Source organism: Natrix helvetica (assembly GCF_964273705.1).
Source record: "Natrix helvetica genome assembly, chromosome: 13".
In the NCBI taxonomy this organism is placed as follows: Eukaryota; Metazoa; Chordata; class Lepidosauria; order Squamata; family Natricidae; genus Natrix; species Natrix helvetica.
This window is the reverse complement of record NC_138557.1, coordinates 17,697,374-17,717,687: the sequence shown is the minus strand read 5'-3', so window position 1 is coordinate 17,717,687 and position 20,314 is coordinate 17,697,374. Positions and strand designations below refer to the sequence as shown.

Genomic DNA, 20,314 nt, shown 5'->3' with positions numbered 1-20,314 from the left:
CATCAGACCCCTTATGGTCTCAACATCTTTTTATATACTGGTGACCAGAATTAGATGCAAATTTCCAAGAATGGCCTCACCAGTGCAATGTCTCACTCCTTGTGATCTTGAAACTCTCCCTCTGTTGCTGCAACCTAGAACTGCATTAGCTTTTTTGGCAGCTGCTGCACCTGCTGTCTCATATTTAAGTGGTTGTCCACTAGGACTCCAAGATCCCTCTCACACTTGCTAATGTTGGGGCAGGTGTCACCTGCTCTATACTTGTGTATTTGGTTTTCCTTGCCTCTGTGTAGGATCTTACTTTTCTCACTGAATGCTAAATTGCATTTTGCTGGATAGGGCTCAGTGTCAAAGTCCTTCTAAAGAGTTATCAATCCCCCCCCCCCCCCGTTTGGTGTTGTCTGCAAATTTGATAGGTTCCCTTCTTTCCCCTCCTCTAGATCACTTACGAAGATGTTGAAGAGTGCTGGGCCTAAAGCAGAACCTCGAGGTCCCCACTGCATGCTTCTCCTTCATGTACAGATGTAGCTCCGTTAAGGGCTGCACATGGGGAGCGCAGGTGGTTAGACAGTTGCAAATGCCTCTGGTGGCAGTGCCGTCTGCCCCAAAGGTGGCTGTGTCTGGGGTGCCTGTCTGCACTGCAGGCCCAGGACCGGCTACTGGGCTCTATTGAGATGAGGTGTGTGTGTGTGTGTTTCTGGATCATCTCTTCTTCAGCCCTTGGTTTGATCTGCCCATTTGCAAACTCAGCTGTCCTTTGCCACTTCTTCCTCCCCACCAACCTTGGTCACCTTCAATCTAGCATCCTCAGGGTGGTCCAAAGCCTTTCATGTCCTTCCTTCCTAACATTCTGCTGAGTTGAGAAGAACACAACTTTTTACTTTAAAAGAACCCAAGATGTTCTTGTTGAATGATGCTTCTGTCCCAGCATGTGACACTAAATGACCAAATCTTTGCATGAGAAAGACAGAGGTGTGTGTGCTACAATGGCGTGGCCAAATGACAATCGCACAATGCATTGTGACCTCCCCCTGCCACACCCTGTGGCTAAACAGATCACTTCTGTGAGGCTGAAGACCACCAGGGACCAAGGACAAAAATTCCTGAAGCTTTTATTTGTAGTCAGTGGACGGCTGGTGTCCATCTTAGTGGTCTGAGAGAGGTTCAGCCTGGGCAGGAAGGGAATCTGGAGCCCACGGAACAAGCCTCAATCCAAGACATTCACACGGGGAGGGATCCCTAATCCTCGTAGGCCAGTCTTCCTCTTTAAACATCTCTATCGACTAAACATTCGGCAGAAGCAAAAGGCCACCCAGACTGCAGTTTGGCCTAAAGGAGGGAAGAGGAACCAAGGCAGGACTGGCCCAGTTCAGCCCCGGGTGCAGGCTGGGATCCCTGGAGCTCAGTTCCACTCGCCCCCCCCCCCCATTTGCTTTCGATGCCCCAAGCCCTCCGTTCCCGCATTGCCTGGAGACAGCGCCACGTCTTCCCAAAAGGAAAGCTGGGCGCTTGGGGCAAAGGAGGGGAGGCATCATCACCAGCCTCTGGGGCAGAAAAATCCTGCAAGGGCTGGCAGAGGCGCCTGGGATTCTCTTGGACTGAGCCCCTCCCCTCGGCCCCTGCTCAGCCGACCCGAGTCCCCCAGGGCCATGGGACTAAATCCACTGCTTGACGTATTTCGGCAGGAGAAACTCCTCTTTTTCAGGTTCCCCCACAACAGGGCTGGGCTCAGAGTGGCAGCTGCAACCTGGGTGCATTTCTGCCAGCTCCTCATCGCCAGGGCTCCTGCACTCGCACTCTGCGAAGCCGCTGTCCATGGTGTCCAGATCCAGGCCGCTGACGGGGTCGCTCTCCCCCTCCCAGTCGGGAGAGGGCAGCCCCTGGCAGAAGAGGCCTTCCTGGGGGGCTGGGGCAGAGAGGCAGGGGCCAAGGAGCGAGGGGGCAGGCAGCAGACTGAAGAATGCCCCCGGGGCCCCTGGGGGAGAGCCAAAGGGGGGGTGGCTTGTCCAGGAGGCCGGCCCAGAGGGAAAGGAGTCCTGCAGGGGCATCTCGTTCCCCAGCAGCAAACGGCCGGAGCCCAGACCAAGGCTGCTGCTGCTGCTGCTGTCGAACTGCAGGCCGCGATAGGCCTCCTTCTCACTGGTTTCCATCTGCTCCTGCAGCTCCTCCTCCAGGGCCCAGCTCGGGTGGGCGCTGCTGCACTGGGGGCAATGGGTTGCAAAGTCCTCCGCCACCGTGACGGTGCCAATGGAGAGGTGGCCATAGCCCTGCTCCCAGGTGGCACTGCAGCCCTTGGCAAAGGCCTGCAGGTGTTCTGGCAGGAGCGGAGTGGACATTGGAGGCTGCCCATTCCGGCCATCACTCCGGTCTCCCTCGGCACAGCTCAGGAGGAGGCGCTTGGGTCCAATGGCAAACATCTCTGAGACAACTATGCCCCAATCAAAGGCATCAAAGGTGGTCCTAGAGCAAGGAGCGCCCACCCATTTCTGTGGAGAGAAGAAGAGAAATGCATGCAGTTCGACCTCTAGAGGAAGGAGGTGCCATCCGGGCAGTTAGTTGCTCCAGAGAATATTGCCCTGGGCACAAACCAGCTGCCAAGGTAACTTTGTCGTATTTGAACGATCAGTTCCTTCGTTCTTGTCTACTCTGCCATCGTGCCAGCCTCGCTTGGAGATATCGTAAACATCTGAACTGAAGACTAGCAGCATATGGAGGACCCTCCTCTCAATCCCCAGACGACCAGGGTGTTTGTGGAGATATGGAACAGGGTAGGAAACAAGGTGGAATCCTGTGAAGCTCAAACCACAAATGTTTCGGAGGAGACAAATCCTCCGGCATCCCCTCTAAATCAGCCATCCCAGAATGGGACTCCTGCAAACCCTTCTGCCTGCTCTGAGCTGAATAGCCTGGTCAACGGAACCCAACGGAACGGCCCTTGAAGGCTCCAGAAGTCGCTTCTCTTCTGGTGATTGTCATCCCACAGAAGGAGGGCAGTTTCTGTGACCCACTCAGGGCTAAATCCTGTTAGGAATGAATCTCAAACAGCATAATTCTGATCACACTTTAGGGGAAAAACACCTTCCTAACGGTGGGAGGTTTGATGGTGGGTGGATGTGGACTCCCCTTCTTTGGATGGGTCCCACTAGAGAGAACCGTCGATTGGGGATTCTCGATTTCGGACTCCTGCGCTGAGCGAGGGCAGTTGTGGGTGGCAGGTTCACTATGACACCAGCAAGAATAAGAAGCTAAGGAGGAGTGGGGAAGCACTAGGTCAGACTCAGAGGCCGTCCACTGGAAGGCCTCAGTCCAGGGATGGGTTGCTGCCGGCGCTCCTGCCGGTTAGCTTTGCTCACTCACTCACCACACATTGCTTGCACATGCGCAGTTGCCTGTCAATTGTTCTGCGCATGTGCAGAACACTATAAAATGACTAAAAAACATGCTGGCAACAGCATGGGTGACTGGGCAACTGGTTCGGGGGCATGGCCAGCCTGCCGTCACTACCAGTTTGGCGACTCAGTCCCAATTTCCACTATGGCTTCGCTCGACCCAGTGTGACCCAGTAGCAACCCATCTCTGCCTTAGTCCAAACATTGTCCATGGACTTTGGCTATTCTCCTCCGCCCCTCCCAATGAGCGGATGGGACAACTCACCATAGTCAACCATGGAACAACTTGCTGTGGGCTAATTCAACAATTCAATTTAGTTTAATTATTAAATTAAATATTTTAATTGTTGTTATTCACATGTTATTTTGGGTCTCCTTTGGCATCCTTTCTTTAACGATTTGATTCCACTATTTGATTGAAATAGTCATTGACCCCCAGTCCCATGAGATGGGAGGATATGCGGTGTGTGTGTGGGGGTGCAGAGCTGTGAAAGGCGGGATCTTGTCTGTCTCAGGTCCAGCTGGAGCCCTTGAGAAGAAGAACCTTGGAAGGCCGCTGAAGGTTCCTCTGGCAGCCGTGATATTAAAGGGATCCAGGAACAGCCTAAAATTCCCCAAACTTTTCCTGGGCCTGAGCCATCCTCCCCCACCCCAACTCACCCCTTTATCCCTCCGTTCTCAAGAGCATCCGGGGACTCTGGCCAGACCAGGGGAGGTTGCCCCTCGGAGCTCGGCAAGACCTGAGCTTCTGCTATGGACTCCGCCTGCCGGCCCTAGGAGACCCGTCCTGCTGCCTTTCCCCAACACAGAGGGCGGAGGCCTCTCCGCTACCTGCAAGGGCCACCCGTGTGTTCCCTTTGCTGATGTGGGACAGAGGAACCTCTGCAGAAGCAATCGGGGGCTGGTGGCGACTGCAATGCCTGATGCAGGGGAGGGGTGAGACTTGAGTGCGCCTTGTGCTGGGATTCAGCTGCTTGCTCAGGCAGGAAATAGCTTCCCTCCTTCAGCCAAGAGGGTTGCCTGCTTGGGCTTTCCTCTGCCCACAGGAGGGTGATGGAGGAAACCATAGGGTGGCAGAGTAGGGCAGCTGCCACGATAGGCTGGTGGAGGAAGGGGGGGGGGGTGCAGAAACTAACCTGTGCTGCTTCCTCACCGACTGAGCTGCCAGGTGAGCTGCCCACAGGCTGCCCTCCTGCCACAGGAAGCCCCTGCTGGGTGGCTCAGGCACCCCTTGCAACTGCAGCCCTCCCCTCCCACAAATTACTTTGGTTGGTACCTGGCAAGGAGTGGCTCTTACCTTGAAGTTTCCATTGAGGGGCTGGAAGAAGGGGGCTGGGCTGGGGGTGAAACAGTCCAGCTTCTTCCACAACCTGTGAGGGGGGAAGGCAGGCGGTCAGCAGATGTCGTCCCACCTGCTAAAGGCCGAGTGCTGAGCAGGAGCCCCATCCCTGAGTCATTCAGCAACTTTTGTTTCTCAAGTCCCTGAACCCAGGAGGGGCCTTGAACTGGGGTCTTTGCCCTGCCCAGTGGCTGGTCTTCCTGGAAGGGAGGACGATCATGACCCCCAGGCCATCATGAGGCAAAGAGCTCATCTGCACCCTGGGATATTCTTGATGAGTCTCTGCTCCCCGGCCTCTGCCGTTGGCCTCTTGAGATGCTCGCAGGAGCAAAGCACACCAGACCCAGCACACGCAGCTCATCTTGGCTTGGATATTGAGTCCGAGGTGAAAACAACACATGGGGGGGGGGGGATCCCTGCAGTGGAAGGAGACGTGGAAAAGCTGCATGGGCTGCACAAGGCATCTCCTGCAATGTCACTCACCTCTGGTGGCACCCCAGGAAGGCCATGAGGGCAACAATGGAGCTGAGCACCAGTAAGAACACCTCCAGCCATTGGACTGTGCCAGGCTCCGAGGCTAAAGGAGGGAAGGGAAAGGGTCACTTTGGCCTCCCAATCTTGAACAGCTGGTGCAGCGAGTCTGCTGCTGAGGAAGGCTCCGGAAGCCAGGTTGGCGGTCAGGATGTAGGTGTGGGGAAGATCCTTCACTCTCCAGAAACTGGCTTCTCTGCCCTGAGAAGGTAACTGGGTAACCCAGGAGAAGCCAGGCAGCCCTCGCACACGGAAAAGCCCAAAGAGGGGCCTGAGGTCAGGGGGACGTGCCTGGACTGCCTCCCCCCCCCGGCATCCTGGCTGTGAAGGGGGAAGGTGCAGAAGGCAGGGCAGGGCAGGGGGCTCACCCTTGTGTGTGGTCTTGAGGGAGGCGAGGGGGCTCCAGTCACTCCACGTTCCCTGGTAAGGAGAGGCTGGCCTTGAGCGCACCTGGAACTCATACTCGGTGTCCTGCTCCAACTCCTGGGGCAGAAGCCGTAAACTGCGTAGGTCCTGCAGGGGGGATTTCTGGCTCTGCTCCTGCACGGAGGAAAAGGAGGAGAGAACTCCTGGGGCGCTTTTCTGAGCTCCCAGAGAGAACCCCCAGGAGTTGCGGGATTAAGCTGACCGCCATTGCCCCTCTTCTCCAGCCAGCCAGAGAAAAGCCCAAATCGTCCTCGGAAAACAGTCTCTGAGGGATGGGGGTGGGGAGGATGTCCAGCCATGCCAAAAATTGCCCCAGGGGATGTTCTAGGCAGCCCTGACTTTGATTAGGCCCCAGCGGTTATTTCTTGAGGTTTTTTTCAAAGCAGCCCCCCCCCCGCCCCCCTCCTGAGCTACCATGAGATGATGGCTTGCTGGGGAGAGCAGAAAGACTCAACCATGTTCTCGAATCTCAGTCCCACTGGGCTATGTTTGGAGGAATGGCTACGGGGCCTCGATCCCTTTCAGATTAACAGAGTTGGAAGAGACCCTGCAGGTCATCTAGTCCAACCCCCCATCCAAGCAGGAGACCCTGCCTCCACCGTTTCTGACAAAGGGCAGTCCAGTCTCTTCTTGGAAACCTCCCGTGATGGAGGCACAACTTCTCCCACGACAACTGAAGGCAACTTCTGTTCCAATGGGGGATTGTTCTCACTGGTGCGGCCAAGAGCAGGTGGGAGGGAAGACTCCCCCCTACCCTCCTGGGACGGAGCTGCTGCCTGGCTGGGGGCTTTGGATGGCTTGCTCTGCTCTGGGGCCGCTGAAGCCCAGAGCTGACCTGCTGCCCTTCGAGGAGGATGGGCCAGCCATAGGCTGCTCTGGATCGATTGGCTGGTCCCCCTGTCACTCCTCCCTGCGGGTGCCTTTGGATGACCTCCCGAGCCCCATCCCTTGAATCCCCCCCTTCCCGCTCTGCCTCCTCACCTGCCAGGGGTAGCCTTTTTCCTTGTACCGCAACTCGTACTGCAGATTGTCGCTCAGTAAGTGGTACTCAGGGTCCAGGTATTTGGTCTCCCAAGAAAGGGTGTAGCCGGCAGACGAGGCCGCTGCGGCCAGGTGGATTGGCGGATATGGCTTAACTGGGAAGGGAAGAAGCCACACTGGGGCACCCCTCGGCAGGGGGCATTCCCCCACCCACGCACCCATCCAAGGACGAGAGGATGAAGGTGGCCCAGAGGGCCGAAGGGGCAACCCCCCCCCCCTTTAACTCCCTCTCCAAAACCCGTCTGAGTCCTTGGTTTGCTGTCTTCTGCGCAGCCAGAGACCACGTTCACTTGGGCAGCTGCTGAAACGGCTTTTTAGAGGCATTAAAGAAAAGCCTGTTTTCTGGCCTCGTCTTGCTCTTTGCAGCCTTGTCTTTGCGTGTGTTGTGTACAAACACTGTGGCCTTGAGCACCAGAGCAACTTCACTGCGCTCAGCTTCTTCACTGCAAGGCCCTTAAAGACAGCAAGCAAGGCCCATGTTGCGGCCCTCCCGCTTGCTCCAGGAAAGCAGATCCCGGGCAAGGAGCAGCCGGAGGCTCCCTGAGGCTCTGGGAAGGGGGGGTGTCACGGAGGAAAAAAGGATCACAAGGAAAGCAGCACCGGGCGATGCCCCATGGGCGGCCTTTGGGGCCTCTTTGTCCAGCTGCACACGGCTGCTGAATCTCTCGCACCTGCCCGGGAGTTCTAGCACAGGTCTTTGGTTGCACTCACTGTGGTTCTGGAACAGGAACGTCCTGTTGCAACCTCGGGGCAGCCGCGAAGGGTCCTCCGCAGGAGTTGTGGTGATGCTGACCTCAAAGGTGTTGGTGGCAAAGCAGAGCTTCTGCTCGGAGAAGCAGGCATAGCGTGCGTGGGTGGCATTGCTGGTGGTAAGGTTGAAGGAGCAGCTCCCACCATCCCCACAGTTCCTGGGAAAAATGAAAGTCTTGGGAGAGTCCAACAAAGAGGCTGCTTCCCAGGGACCGTGGAGGGCTTGCAGGAGGGGAGCGAAATGCCCGATCCCCCCCCTTCCCAAGAGGCATTGTGGGCTTCCTCCTGCTCTGCAGGTAGAAGGCTGAAGCTCTTGACTGCAAACCCCCCCCCCAACCTGCCCCTTAAGGAGGATCCCTTGCAACAGGAAGGCTGCTTCCCCGCCCCCCCCTTGATCCCCGGCATGGATTTGGCCATGCAGGTCGACTGTCCAGGCTAACAGAGCCCGGCTGGGGAGTGGCTGCAGCTGAGGCTCCTGCGCTTTGGATGGACCGGAGGGCCTGGGGGGCTGAGGGGGGTGGGGCAGGCGCAGGGCCTCATCCTCATACCTACCACTGTGCTGTGAGGTTGTACTGGGCCCTGTGAGCCGGGCTGAGGCCACCTCCCCAGGTGCATTCCAGCCGCTGGATGTAGTCCGCGAAGCAGGTGAGCTCCTGGCACGCGGAGGCTGTGCAGAAAGCAAGAAGCTGCCACGTCAGTTGCGGTGCCACAGGTCTCCCAAAGGCCACGAAGGCCCAGCCTGACCCCCCCTGTTTCTAAGAGCTCCCCCCTTGCCAGCAGCTGGGTCTCCTGCTTTGTCCCGGAAGCCCTTTTTGTTCAGAGTCACTGGGTGGCTGGGTGGGCACCTGCAGAAAGACCTCCAGACCCCTGCATTTCCAGCAATGAAAATCCAGCAATGTAGCATCCTGAGGGCTGCACTGGATGGACTTTGTAATACTTGAAACATGGATTTTGTAGTACTGTTGCACTGGCTAACAATCAAGGGTTTTCTTGTATTTTAAATTTGTTTTTTCCAAATGTATTCTTAATAGTCTGCCAGAAGCCTTCCCCTTCAAGTAAAAGCCTCTCTTTCAGAAACCAGGAATGGCAGGAGAGCACTGGGTACTCTGCAGATCCCAGTTTCCTTTTCCACTGTTCTCACACTTCTCAGTGAACAAAGGAAATTCTCAAGCCGAACCTTGGGAAGCTCTGAGAAGGTGCCAGACCCAAATCCATTTGTATGTTTTTCCTTTCCAAATGTTTCTCTTACTTCTTTTACTCGAAATGCAATGCTCTTTTCTATGGCTTTTCTCACATATTATTGGATGTTGTAACTCTTGTGATGTAATTAGACAGGGGACTATTTCTAAAGTAATCGACGTTACTTTGAAGTCCTTTGTGGTGCTACTTGTAAAAGTCAATGCAATCCATTTTTCCTGACTCCCCTTTTCATAGGGAGAGCCCACTTTATCAGAGTACTCTAATAATTTCTTTTAAATTATCTTCCGACTCGGTTGCTTATTGGAAAAGGTAAACTGAGGCAGAACCTAGAGTCAGGTTTGGCCAACAGTCCCCAGGAAGGTTGCAGGCGAGGTGGAGAAAAGGCAGGGAAGAGCGTTAGGCTAACAGTTCCTGGTTGACTTCCTGCTTTTTCCATGCAGACATCGGGGGGGGGGGGGGAGGGGGGAGATATTTTGCCATGTCCTTCTGTCCCTTTGGCCAAATGGGCACACGGTGTCTGCCACAATTGCACAGTAGCACAGTCACCACATTTTGTAGTACTGTTGTAGTACCAACTTTACGTTTTAATCAGTCTTACATTAGCACTGAAACTCGCCACTGGCTTCTAGCGTGGTTTTAAAGCTTTTGCATAGCCTCAGTGGAGTGTTGATTAAAATAACTAAATTAATAAACAAGATACTAAGAAATGGCCTTTCTGGTCCCTAATATTTCAGAAATTTTCCCCCTCACAATTTCCTTTGGCTTTTCCTCTCTGCACCAAGCTTTTGATGTACAGATAGCGGGTCCTCCTTCCCCAGGCACAGGGAAGCAGCAGACGGGAGAAGAGGTAAAGGGAGACAAAGATACACAAACCAGCAAAGATACAAACATCACTTTTCTAGTACACAAGTGGAGAGGTGATTTGAAGCACCTTGGTTATGACTTGCATGGGATTTGCTTGTGAGTACACAAACTTGTTCATCTGTCCATCCGTTGTAGGGCACTGGGGGAAGAGCTTTCCCCCAACTGCTGCATTGCTGATACCTGCAGATAGGTGCAAGTCGGGCCCTGTGCTGTCCAGCCAGGATGCTTTTGAGGGTGGAAGGAAGCAGGTGCGCCCGAAAAGCGAAACGCCAGGGCTGCTGGCTATTTGGATAAAGCCAGATTTGTCCCTTTGACCCACTAAGCCTTGGTTTGCCTTTGCTCCTGCCGGTGCACGGGGCAGCCAGGAGAGCATCTCTCTGGTTATCTCTGAGGGGTCCCATGGCAACCGAGCCGCTTCCCAAGGCAAGGCTTCCTAGGTGACGTTTGGCTTGACAGGCGAGAGTCCTTCCTAGCACCTGTGGAAGACCTGCAATGTTTTTTTGCTTGGGTGTTTTGCCGCTGTGATCAAACTCATCAGCAGTAATGGATGTGTATTAAACCTCATTTCGGAGCAGGTCAGGCAGAAACATTTTGGACAGCTGTAGAAATGGGGGGAGAGAAATCCAGACCTCCACCCCAGACTTGGGTCCTGGATATAAGGTGTTACCCTGAAGTCAGGGGTGGTAGATACTTACCTTCCCTACCTGTTCTCAAATGTGAGCACGTGCATGCATTCTGCGCGTGTGCTTTTGGAGAACGAAAGGCCTAAATGGGATTCCATAGAGCCAGGCGCAGGTGGCGAACCCAGGTCTGAACCAGTAGAATCCCACCTCTGCCTGAAGTGCAGCTCTGGGCTTTTGATTTGTGCTCAGCTGGAAGGGAGAACCGAGTGGCTCTGACAAATGAAACTGGGTACCCCAGACTCTTTGGACAATGGGGGCTGTCCAGGCAGGCTTTTGTAACTGTAGGTCACTCTGGATGACACAAGTGTGTTGCTAGAACAGGCCCTCAAAATGTAGAGCCAGGTGACAAAGGCCACTTACTGTGCTGAAGGAGAAGCAGCACCACAGCCACCGGGCCCAGCCGCATCCTCCTCCTCTTCCTCCTCCTCCTATTAGGACTGGTCCACTGGCTTCTTCTGCGTCTTGGTCAAGAAGAGTCAGTAGTGGTGGCAAGTCACGAGGCAGAGCTTTCGGGGCCCCAGATGCAGGCCTATCGGAAGACAGCAGAGACATTTGTATTTCAGGGACAGGACTATTTCCCAACTCAAAGCAGAGGACCAAGCTTGCAACCCTTCCCTCAGCCAGCCTGCCATCTCATCAACCCAGAGGAAGCCCAAGGCCTCAAAATCAGACAGAGTAAGTACAGCACATTGGTCACCTACGCAGAATTTCCGATGGTTTTACAGGGTCGATCTTGTCCTCCAGTCCTAAGAGGATAGGATTTCATCCAGGGTTATTTGGAATTTTCCATAATTTTCTTTTCTCTTGTTGTCTTGTTGAACATCTAATTTCCACAGTACTGATTTATGTCTGTTTACCCACATGGTATGTCTGTATTACTATTATCCTTCTCATTTGTCCTACTTTCTTCTTTTATTAGTATCATAGTTATGAATATAATTACATTGTTATTATGATTATTATTACTTTGTCATTTTGCATGTACACAGAACTTAGCACTGGAGACAAATCAACCTTGACCAAATAAAGTATTCTGTTCTGTTCTGTTCATCAGAGAGAAAGGCTTGATTTTGTTGTGGCTAAATTTCCCACCTTCCCTACTCAGGCTTTGTAGGCTACTCCCTAGTCCTCTTTGAGCCCCAGACTCTGAACAAGGTGATGGGAAAGACCCAGCAGCATTGCAGGAGTGGTCATGGGCGATTTCAGTTGCCGCAACGTCTCCTGGGAATCTAACTCTGCCAAGAGAGAAGTCTAGCCAATTTCTATCCTCTCTTGTCAACATTTTCATGTGTCAGAAGGTGGGAAATGGAATAAAGTGCCCGCCTACTCCTTACCAAGAGCCAAGTTGATTGAAAGTATTTCAAATATTAGGAAAAAGTCCTCGAACTCATGGTAACAAAGAAAGAAGGAACAGTCTTGAATGTTAGATTTCAGAACAACGGATTTTGAAATGTCAGATCCAATGGTTTAAAATACCGAAAGAGAAAAAAGAAAAATGGGACATGAAATACTAAAGGAGCAACTGCCGTGTTCTAAGTGGGAGGTTGGTGTGAGACACACGGGGCTAGCTGCATACTGAAAAGAAGAAGGATATATATATATATATACAAATGTCCAAGAAGAGGACGATCTGAGACAGCAATCAGAAACTCCAGGGATTGGCCAAAAGGCTGATGCACAGAATGAGCTGAGGGAAGAAATGCTCAAACCAGGGAGAAAATAAAAGGGAATTTTGGCGTATGCCAGACATGCAAAGAGGCTGTCAGACCGTTATGAAGAGAAAGGTGAAATGGAAAGGGGTAAAAAGCTTATAAGGGTGAAAAGGCAGAAAGTTGCAACTCATAGTTTAGATTTCTTAGGAAGGAAATGGAACTCTGGCTCTCCGTGGTTGTCCCACTAGTGGAAGGAGGACGTGGCAGGTATTGGTTGGACCAGGAGAGGATAAAGGACAGTTAATTAACGGAAATCCCTCAGGCCAGAGGGAGACTGAAAAAAAGAAGCCAAGGTAAACTTTGGGTTATCTCTGAGAACCCCTGGAGAGCTGGTGAGGTCCCAGAAGACGGGAGAAAACCGATACTGTTCCCTCCCATGAAGGAAAGAGGTCAACTCACTTAATGGCTTGCTTAGTGACTGGATAGGAAAAAATATTGTAAGTGTGCCATGCTCACATGATTCGCTCAGGTACTGTGACGCATAGTAGCAGCAGAGCTTCTGGCCCCAATTGTTGTCCCTAAGTGGGGACCATTTGTATGTAGGATGCAGAGTGATTTCGCAGTCTTAAAAAATGGTGTTATAAAGACTGAGAAAACATGGACTTTTTGCAATTGGAATGTGAACTACTGTGATTTCTGGGAAGAAACCTCTGTAGGTGAGCTCTGTGACCCTTGTGAATGGCCGGCCAGAGAAAGTGGAAAGCTTACAACGCACAGCAGCCCCTGTGGATGGACAGAGCTCCTGCTGTGGAAAGCCTCTCCTTGGCCCTGCAATCTTCCCAGTGGATAATTGGAAACTTAGTTGTTCCTAGAATTTCTGTGATATCCTTGGGGAAACCATTGAATCCTCCAAGTCCTGAGGTGCAGGGAACGCTGTAGGGGGAATGGAACAGCCAACGTTATGGGCAATTCTGTGCCACCCAGAGCAGAGATGGGTTGGTGTGGGCACTGTGGAGTCATCAAGACGGGGATTGACTCATCTTGTTGATTTTGGGGAATTACTCTGGCGAGCAAAGGAATCCTCCCCAAGAGAAGCTGCTCGTCTGCTCCTTTCCAGAGAAGCAGTGAATGCAAGTGGTCTTGTCAGTAGCTACTTGAACAATTGCCTCAGAAAATATACCTCAGTCGTTTTGAGGGCTTTTCATGCTGTCGAGAGTTCATTTAGATGAAGTAGAACAGGGGCATCAAACTCAAGGCCCCGGGGCCAGATCTGGCCTGTGCTGTGTTTAAATCTGGCCAACAGGGCCGTCCTGGAAATAACGAAGGATTGGTGCTCTGCCAGCGAAAACGCAGCATTCCTGAGCTCTGTTTTTGCTGGCAGAGGGTTGCAGGAGGCAATCACAGCCAAAAACGCAGCTCGGGAGCCTGTTTTCTTTGGCAGAGCGCTCAGGCTGCCACAGGTTCCCCCGACACAAGTGATATCAAGCTGGCCACCCTGGGCCTCAAGGTCAAACACTAATGCAGCCCTCAATGAAATCAAGTTTGACATCCTTGGCTGGATCATTGCAGTCAGCCACCCAGATGGAGAGAGAGGCCTGCTGAGTTATTCCAGAGTAAAAGATGCTGTAGTAGTAGTAGTAGTAGAAGTTGTGTAGAGAGTTGTGGGGCTGACTTGGAATGAGTCTGTCATCAAGAGAAAATCTAAAGTGGGGCTAGGATGACGGTTGATGTTTTCTAAGGGGAAATGGGAACCTTGCTACAGAGGATGCATTTGCATATGGGATAATTTACTACTGTAGTGGGACCAATGTAAGTTTTAGTAACTGCTGAACGTCATATAATTCGGTAACACCTCATCTGAATCTGGGGTGCCAAGGACCACAACTTAAGCGTCAAGGACTTCAGCCAAAGCAGACCCAGGCCTCCTGGAGTTGTGGGTGCTCCATCACTAGAGCAGCCCTGCCTTGGCTGGGGGGCTGAACTAGAAGAGTCCAAGTTTATGGAAGATGTTAACGAAACTACAGAATGGAAGTCAGAGGCCTAGTGGGAAATGCTGAAGTTATGGCAGTCCATGTGGGGCTTTAGAATTGCTTGTGGGGGTAGTATGGTTGCTAGGTGGGAGGATTGACAGTGAGAACAATCAATCAGTGGAACGGCTGGCCTCCACGGAAGGTTTTAAAGAAGAGATTGGACAGCCATTTGTCTGGAATGGTCTGGAACTGTGCTTCTCAACGGTGGTCTGTGGACCACTGGGATGGGGGGCGCAATGTCATCACAGGGGATCCGCGAAGACTTGAAGAAACGTTATAATTTGAATCTTGAGTTAAGTCTTCGTGGTCCATGGCTACAGAAGGTATTTATAGGTGGTCCGTGGTGAAGAAAAGGTTGAGAACCACTGGCCTAAGGTCTGCTGCTTGAGCAGGGGGTTGGACTAGAAGACCTCCAAGGTCCCTTCAGACTCTGTTATTTTGTGCTGTTCAAATGAAGTAAGTGGTGATGTTGGGAAAGAAGAGATTGAGGTGGAGAGTAAGGCTTTGTAAATAACGTTAATCTTGACAGAGGTCAGATTCCAACAGTTCTTTGATGTGAACAAATAAGCAAGATTTTGAAAAGAGAGAAGAGGAGCCAGGATTGAAGTCTTATATAAGCAGAATCCAATCATTCTTATGTACTTTAATTGAGTTTAAATTTCCAGAACCAGTTCGAATTGTGACATAGGACAAGGGAAGAATTAGCTGATGGAATGGAGGAACGTTTGTGCAATATCCCTGTTTGAGTCGCAGCATAGCAGCCAGGTGGCTGGAGAAGAGAAAATAAGGCCCCCATTTTCAAAAGTGGGACGGAGAAAACCTACAGATTTCAGGCCACTCAGTTTGAATTAGGACTTGGCAATATTGTGCAGCAGTTAATGGAGGGCTGGATGTTAAGAACCAGGCAGCAATTACCAGAAATGAGCATCTATTTATCAAGAAACGAGACTTGCCAAAGTAAGATTATCTGACTGTTCAATCTGGTAACTTCCTTAGGGTATCATATCTTGATTCTATGAAACCGCTTGACAAAGAATGTAACATTCTGATTAGTAAGCTAGTTAAAGAGTGAGCTGGCTGCCACCGCAATTAAATAAACACTGAATTGGTTTGAAAATAGCACTCAGCCAGATCACTGGAGAAAGCAGTAATGCTGGGAAGAGTTAGCAGGGGAAGGAAAATGGCCAATCGGAGAACAGGGTGGCTGGATGCCATCAAGGCCGACACCAGCCAAAGCAAGAACAACTGAAGGAAAGGGTGCAAGACCGGAAGACGCGGAGAGACCTGGAGAGAATCGCCAAGAGTCGGATTCAACTGACCAGATAACGTCATCATCACTCAGCTGCAGACTATCTAGCAAGGACTCACAAGATCCAGTCTTGGCCCTTCTTATTCGTCCTTTAGGAAAGAGAAGTCAAGGGGCAGCTGTGAGGCCCCTGACTTAGTCGTAGGACTTAAAAATGGACCTGAAATTGTAGCTGATGAAACCCAAATGACTCCTGAGTAAAAACACAGCTGCATTTGTACGAAAGTACAAAGAAAAACTACAAGGAAGCAGAATAGGGCAAAGGAGGGGACTAAGGGCAGTTAGAGCAGGGATTCCCATCCCCAGCCCAATTTCCTGCATCGGGCTGTGGCATGCCAGAAACCTGGCTGCGCAAACAAGCGAAGCCCCATCCGCAGGATGCGGATGGCATGCAAAACCAGTCCCCCTCTGGTTTGTGGAAAAACCTCTTTCCACGGAACCAGTCCCTGGTGCCCAAAAGGTTAGGGGCCCCTGAGTTAGAGGGCTGCCCCATTTGCACCCACCCATGCCCTGAATATGCCTGGGGACCTTTTTTTTACCAGTCACATGATCGCCCTCACTTCATGCCAAAATCATGCCTGAATTTGCAATTGGAAATCCTTATTTGTTTGATCTGACTTGGCACTGACCAGTCCAGAGATTCCGGCAGAGTCAGAATATGATCAAGAGAATAAGAAACTGTCATAAAAAGGAAATCAAAGAATTAGACCAGAAAAGAAAAGAGGTGAATTGAGGAGACCACACAGAACATCCAGAGGTTGCTCCAGCCACCTTAGCCCAGGCCCGGCAGAACGGCCTGCTCTTCAGTGCTCCTGGACCTTAGGGGGGAACTGCGTTCCAAAGGGCAGGTGCCATGACCAAGAAGGCCTGCTTCCAGCTCACCATTGATGACCCTGTTTAATCCAAGGAGCCCGGGGGGCACTGCCCAGTCAGTGAGTATCAGCTGAGCAGTCTCTATGGAGGCTGGCTGGCCCCCAAACACCCAGGACTTATGCCATGTAGGACTTTAACCAGGAACCCTACCTGGAAACCAACTGGCAAATGGTGCAAGTCCCAAAGCAAAAGAGCCATATGCAAAGTGCCCATCAATGCTTGTGATGCTGCGTTCTGCACCAGCTGAAGCTCTCAAGTGGCCTTCAAGGACAGCTCCACACAGAGTGCATGGCAATAGTCAAGCTGTGAGGCAACCAGGACATGAATGACTCTCTGAAGGACCTCCTGATCCAAGAGAGGGCACAACTGGCCCGCCAGACACGCTGCACACAGGACTTCCTGGCCTCAGCCACCACCTGCTCATTGAGCAGGAATACTCCCATGGCTGTTCATCGCTACTCAGTTGGGAGGTGCAACCCTATCCAAGGTTAAAGGTAAGAGGTGCCAGATCTAAGTGGCCTTAGTCTCTATGGCCAATGGGTCTTGGTAAGATTGAGTCCTCCCCATTAGACTCCACACAACCTCTAGGCACTGGGATAAAACCTAAATAAAATTAACTGATGCTGTCATTTCCAGCCAATGAGAATTATTTGGAACAAGAGGCAGCATTGACATATCCTCAATTTTGGTGCCCTGGACCAGTGTCTACCAAGCTTAGCCTAAAGCTAAATCTGCCGTGAAGGACCTCACCCATCGGTTTCATGTAGATGTTGGAACAAGAGGAAAGCAGAGACAGAGTTCCATGGTATCATCTCAAAGGTGGAACCTAGGGAGAGACTGGAATTGGCCTCAATGGAGGAAGAGTGTTGTAAAATAGTGCCACCACCTCTCAGTTCCCAGAGCCCATCCAGAAGGATATTATGGTAGATGGCATCAAAAGGGTGGAGAGATCAAGGAGAACAAGCATGGATGTACAATCTCTGCATTGAGTTCTAGTCTTAAATGAGACTAGATAATCCAGTTTCTCAGGAATTCTGCAGACTTACCTTTCCAACAGCCTTTCCTACATGATAGTTACCTAAAAGTGTTGGCTCTAAGGACAGCCTCTTGAGGAGGCGCAGTGCCCTCTCCTTCAAGGCTGAACATACCTGAAAACCTTGTCTATGTACTTCTTCAAGCATTACCAACTCATTCCAGACCCCCCCACCAAGATGGCATCCCAGGCACCTGGGACAGTCTCTCTCTCTCTCTCTCTCTCTCTCTCTCTCTCTCTCTCTCTCTCTCTCTCCCTCCCTCCCTCCCTCCCTCCCTCCCTCCCTCTCTCTCTCTCTCTCTCTCTCTCTCTCTCTCTATCACCCACACACTCGCCAGCCCCCGACCCCTTTTTTTCCAAAACAACTGTTAACTTATAGATTGATGGGAAATTTTATTTTTCTACTTCATATATTCATTCATTTATTTTTATCACACCTTTATTACTTTTACAAATAACTCAAAGCAGCGAACATAACCAACACATTTTTTTCTTCCTTTTCCCCTGCTTCCTTTCCCCCTAGAGAAATCGGCTTCATGTATCAATTTTTTAAAGTATATCAAATAAAACACTTTCATTCTAAAAAATTAATTTTATATAGTTTTTAAAATATTGTAACGTTATTGCACACCAATAAAACATCAGAATCTGTATTTGAAAGAGATGGCTGGTTCAGAAATGTGAAAAAGTGAATGAATGAATGAGTGAGTGAGTGAATAAGTAACTAAATAAGCAAATAAACAAATACATATTGTAAAAGGTCTATTGTAGGGTGAAACTAAATTAATGGAATTTGACAGCAGTGTGTGCAAAATGCCTAACTTAAAACACTAGTAGTGAATTGCAGACAGAAAAAGAGCCAGCAGTTTGAGGTTCTTGGCTCTTATTCACTAAAGTAGCCCATTTTTGTTCAGTATACATGCAAGATACATCAAGAGAAGCTGAATTGGAAGAGCATCTTAAAAGCAGAGGAAGAAACGTCAGTAACCTGACACTCTGATAGTTGAAAATGCAAAGGATCTGCGGTCTCTAGTAATGCAAGTCAAAGGGCAAAGTGAAACTAAATATTAAATATAAAGAGGACAAACTAACGGCAACAGGTACTGCAGCCATAATGAAGACACTGAAGTGGTTTAGAGCTTCTGCCTCTTAGGCTTGACTCTCATCGCCAAAGGAACGAGCGGCCAAAACGCTCTCTGTGGATTAGCATTTTGTAGAACGGCCATGAAGGCTTTGGAAAAGGTATTCAAAGGTGGTGATATCCAGTCTGCACCTACAAAAGTCAGAATTGTGTCGGCTGATACGCTCTAGAGAAGCAAAAAGTGAACTTTAAAGAAAGAGGAGAGGAAGGGTACTGATTAATTTGAATTGGTCTTGGAAAAGACTCCTGAGGAGATTGTGGATGGTCAAGAAAGAAATCAATGGATCATCAAACAAAATAAGCCAGGGCTGTCACTCGAGGGACAAATGGTTAGCCTCAAATTATCCTATTTAGGACACATTGTTGAGACCCAGCTCTCTGGGAAAGGCTGCTGTGCTGGGAAGGAGGAGAAGACGAGAACTGATAGCAGGGTGGATGGGCTCAGTTGCGGTGGCTGTGCATGGAAGCACCATTAGGAGGCTTCAAAGACCAAGGTGGGGTCAGATCCCCCTGGAAAAATGATCTACCTGTGGGGTCAACTAAGAGAGTAGGCAAGGCTGACTCAATGGCAGTCAATCATAATCAATCAATCAATCTTTTTTCAGACCTTTTTTCATGTAAGCAGCTTTAAGTTTGCTGGAAAGGATAGCAAATAAGGTTATTCTGCCCAATTATTCCTGGAGCATCCACAGCCTCTCAAAGGCAGCCTTTTGCTCTAAGCCACACTCTGCAGATCAGCTGGAGAGGCCCCCGTGGCCCATATGATGGATTTAGGAGCAGTTGCCCTTCTTCCCCCCCTCGCCCCCTCCCCCCCAAGCACGCCTGTCTTGAATTTTCACCCCACTGTTACTTGTCTGTTTTTTATTTTATTTTATTGGATTTATATGCTGCCCTTCTCCCAAAGGACTCAGGGCGGCGTACAACAACCGCCAACTCTACCAAACCGCCATATCATTGTCTGGATATGGCAAGAGCTCAACAAACTTCCCCAGATGTCAACTCACCTGGCTTCACTAGCTCAAGGCCTCAGACACACACACAACTAGGTCAAAATCCATTGCCTAAGACAAAGTCAGGAGGATTGATTGATCCCCTGCCTCAACCCTCTCTCTCTCTCTAGGTAGTTTAATTCTGAGGTTGCTTTTTTCCGCATCCCTCTTCCGTTAACAGACATTTGCTGTGCATTTCTTGCCCTTGAAATTGAGGAGTGTTTTTTGGCTGACATCTCTTTCCAGAGAAACTCAAATTTGCACACTGGTTCTCCCAGGGGAGAGGGTCAGCCTGACCACTCACATCTTCTGTCCCTCTTGAATATTGCAGTGGACATCAGAAAGCCAAAGGCGGCCAACCAGAGTCCTGGAGGTCTCCAAGAGAGGCCGTTGCTGCCCATCAGCCATGCCAGGCATTCACTGTGATGCCATCTGGACACCACACTATCCCAATCAGAACCCACTATGGAAGCCAAGGAGAAAGACCCCCTCCTCCCAGCCTCTGCCCAGTGCCCAGCATTACCGTTTGCGTTCTACTCAGGCGGCCATGTATTCCAGTAAGCTCACGTAGCTTCATCAACTACAGCTCCTGAAGTCAGTGAGTCATTTCTAGACACCAGAGCTGCCTGCCCCACATTTACTGTAGCGGAAAAAGGAAGTGGTGAATGACGGGGAGCAAAATGTCCAAGCCAGCTCACCTTCCAAGGCACACGTGGCCTCTTCAAATACCAACTGGCACCCCAGGACTGCCTGCCCTCAGCTAAGCAGCTCCTGGCCTCATTCGGAGGTGGAAGCCCTGGGATTCCAGTTGCAGAGGAAGGGTGGCCACAGGTGCATCAAGGAGGGCTTTGTGTGGAGACAATGTCACCTTCTGTGCTACTAGCAGACAACCTCCCTGCAACGATGTTTGGCTAGCACGGAACTGGCCAGAAGTGTCCTCGACATCAGGGGTCTCCAACCTTATCAAGCTTAAGACTTGTGGACTTCAACTCCCAGAATTGGCTGAGGAACTCTGGGAGTTGAAGTCCACAAATCTCAAAGTTGCCAAGGTTGGAGAGCCCTGCTCT

At 50.9% G+C, this 20,314-nt stretch overlaps 1 protein-coding gene across 1 annotated transcript; it reads right to left on the bottom strand.

Annotated features, from left to right (window-relative positions):
* Positions 1 to 1,095: 1,095 nt before the first annotated feature.
* On the bottom strand, positions 1,096 to 19,978 carry IL21R (interleukin 21 receptor). Its single transcript, XM_081965396.1, has 9 exons — positions 19,771 to 19,978; positions 10,584 to 10,752; positions 8,029 to 8,143; positions 7,438 to 7,634; positions 6,667 to 6,821; positions 5,628 to 5,799; positions 5,212 to 5,305; positions 4,687 to 4,759; positions 1,096 to 2,486 (listed from the first exon to the last, which is right to left on the bottom strand). Exons 2-9 carry the CDS (start codon positions 10,627 to 10,629, stop codon positions 1,656 to 1,658), a joined length of 1,683 nt encoding a protein of 560 aa, XP_081821522.1. The 5' UTR covers positions 10,630 to 10,752; positions 19,771 to 19,978; the 3' UTR covers positions 1,096 to 1,655.
* Positions 19,979 to 20,314: the final 336 nt, after the last annotated feature.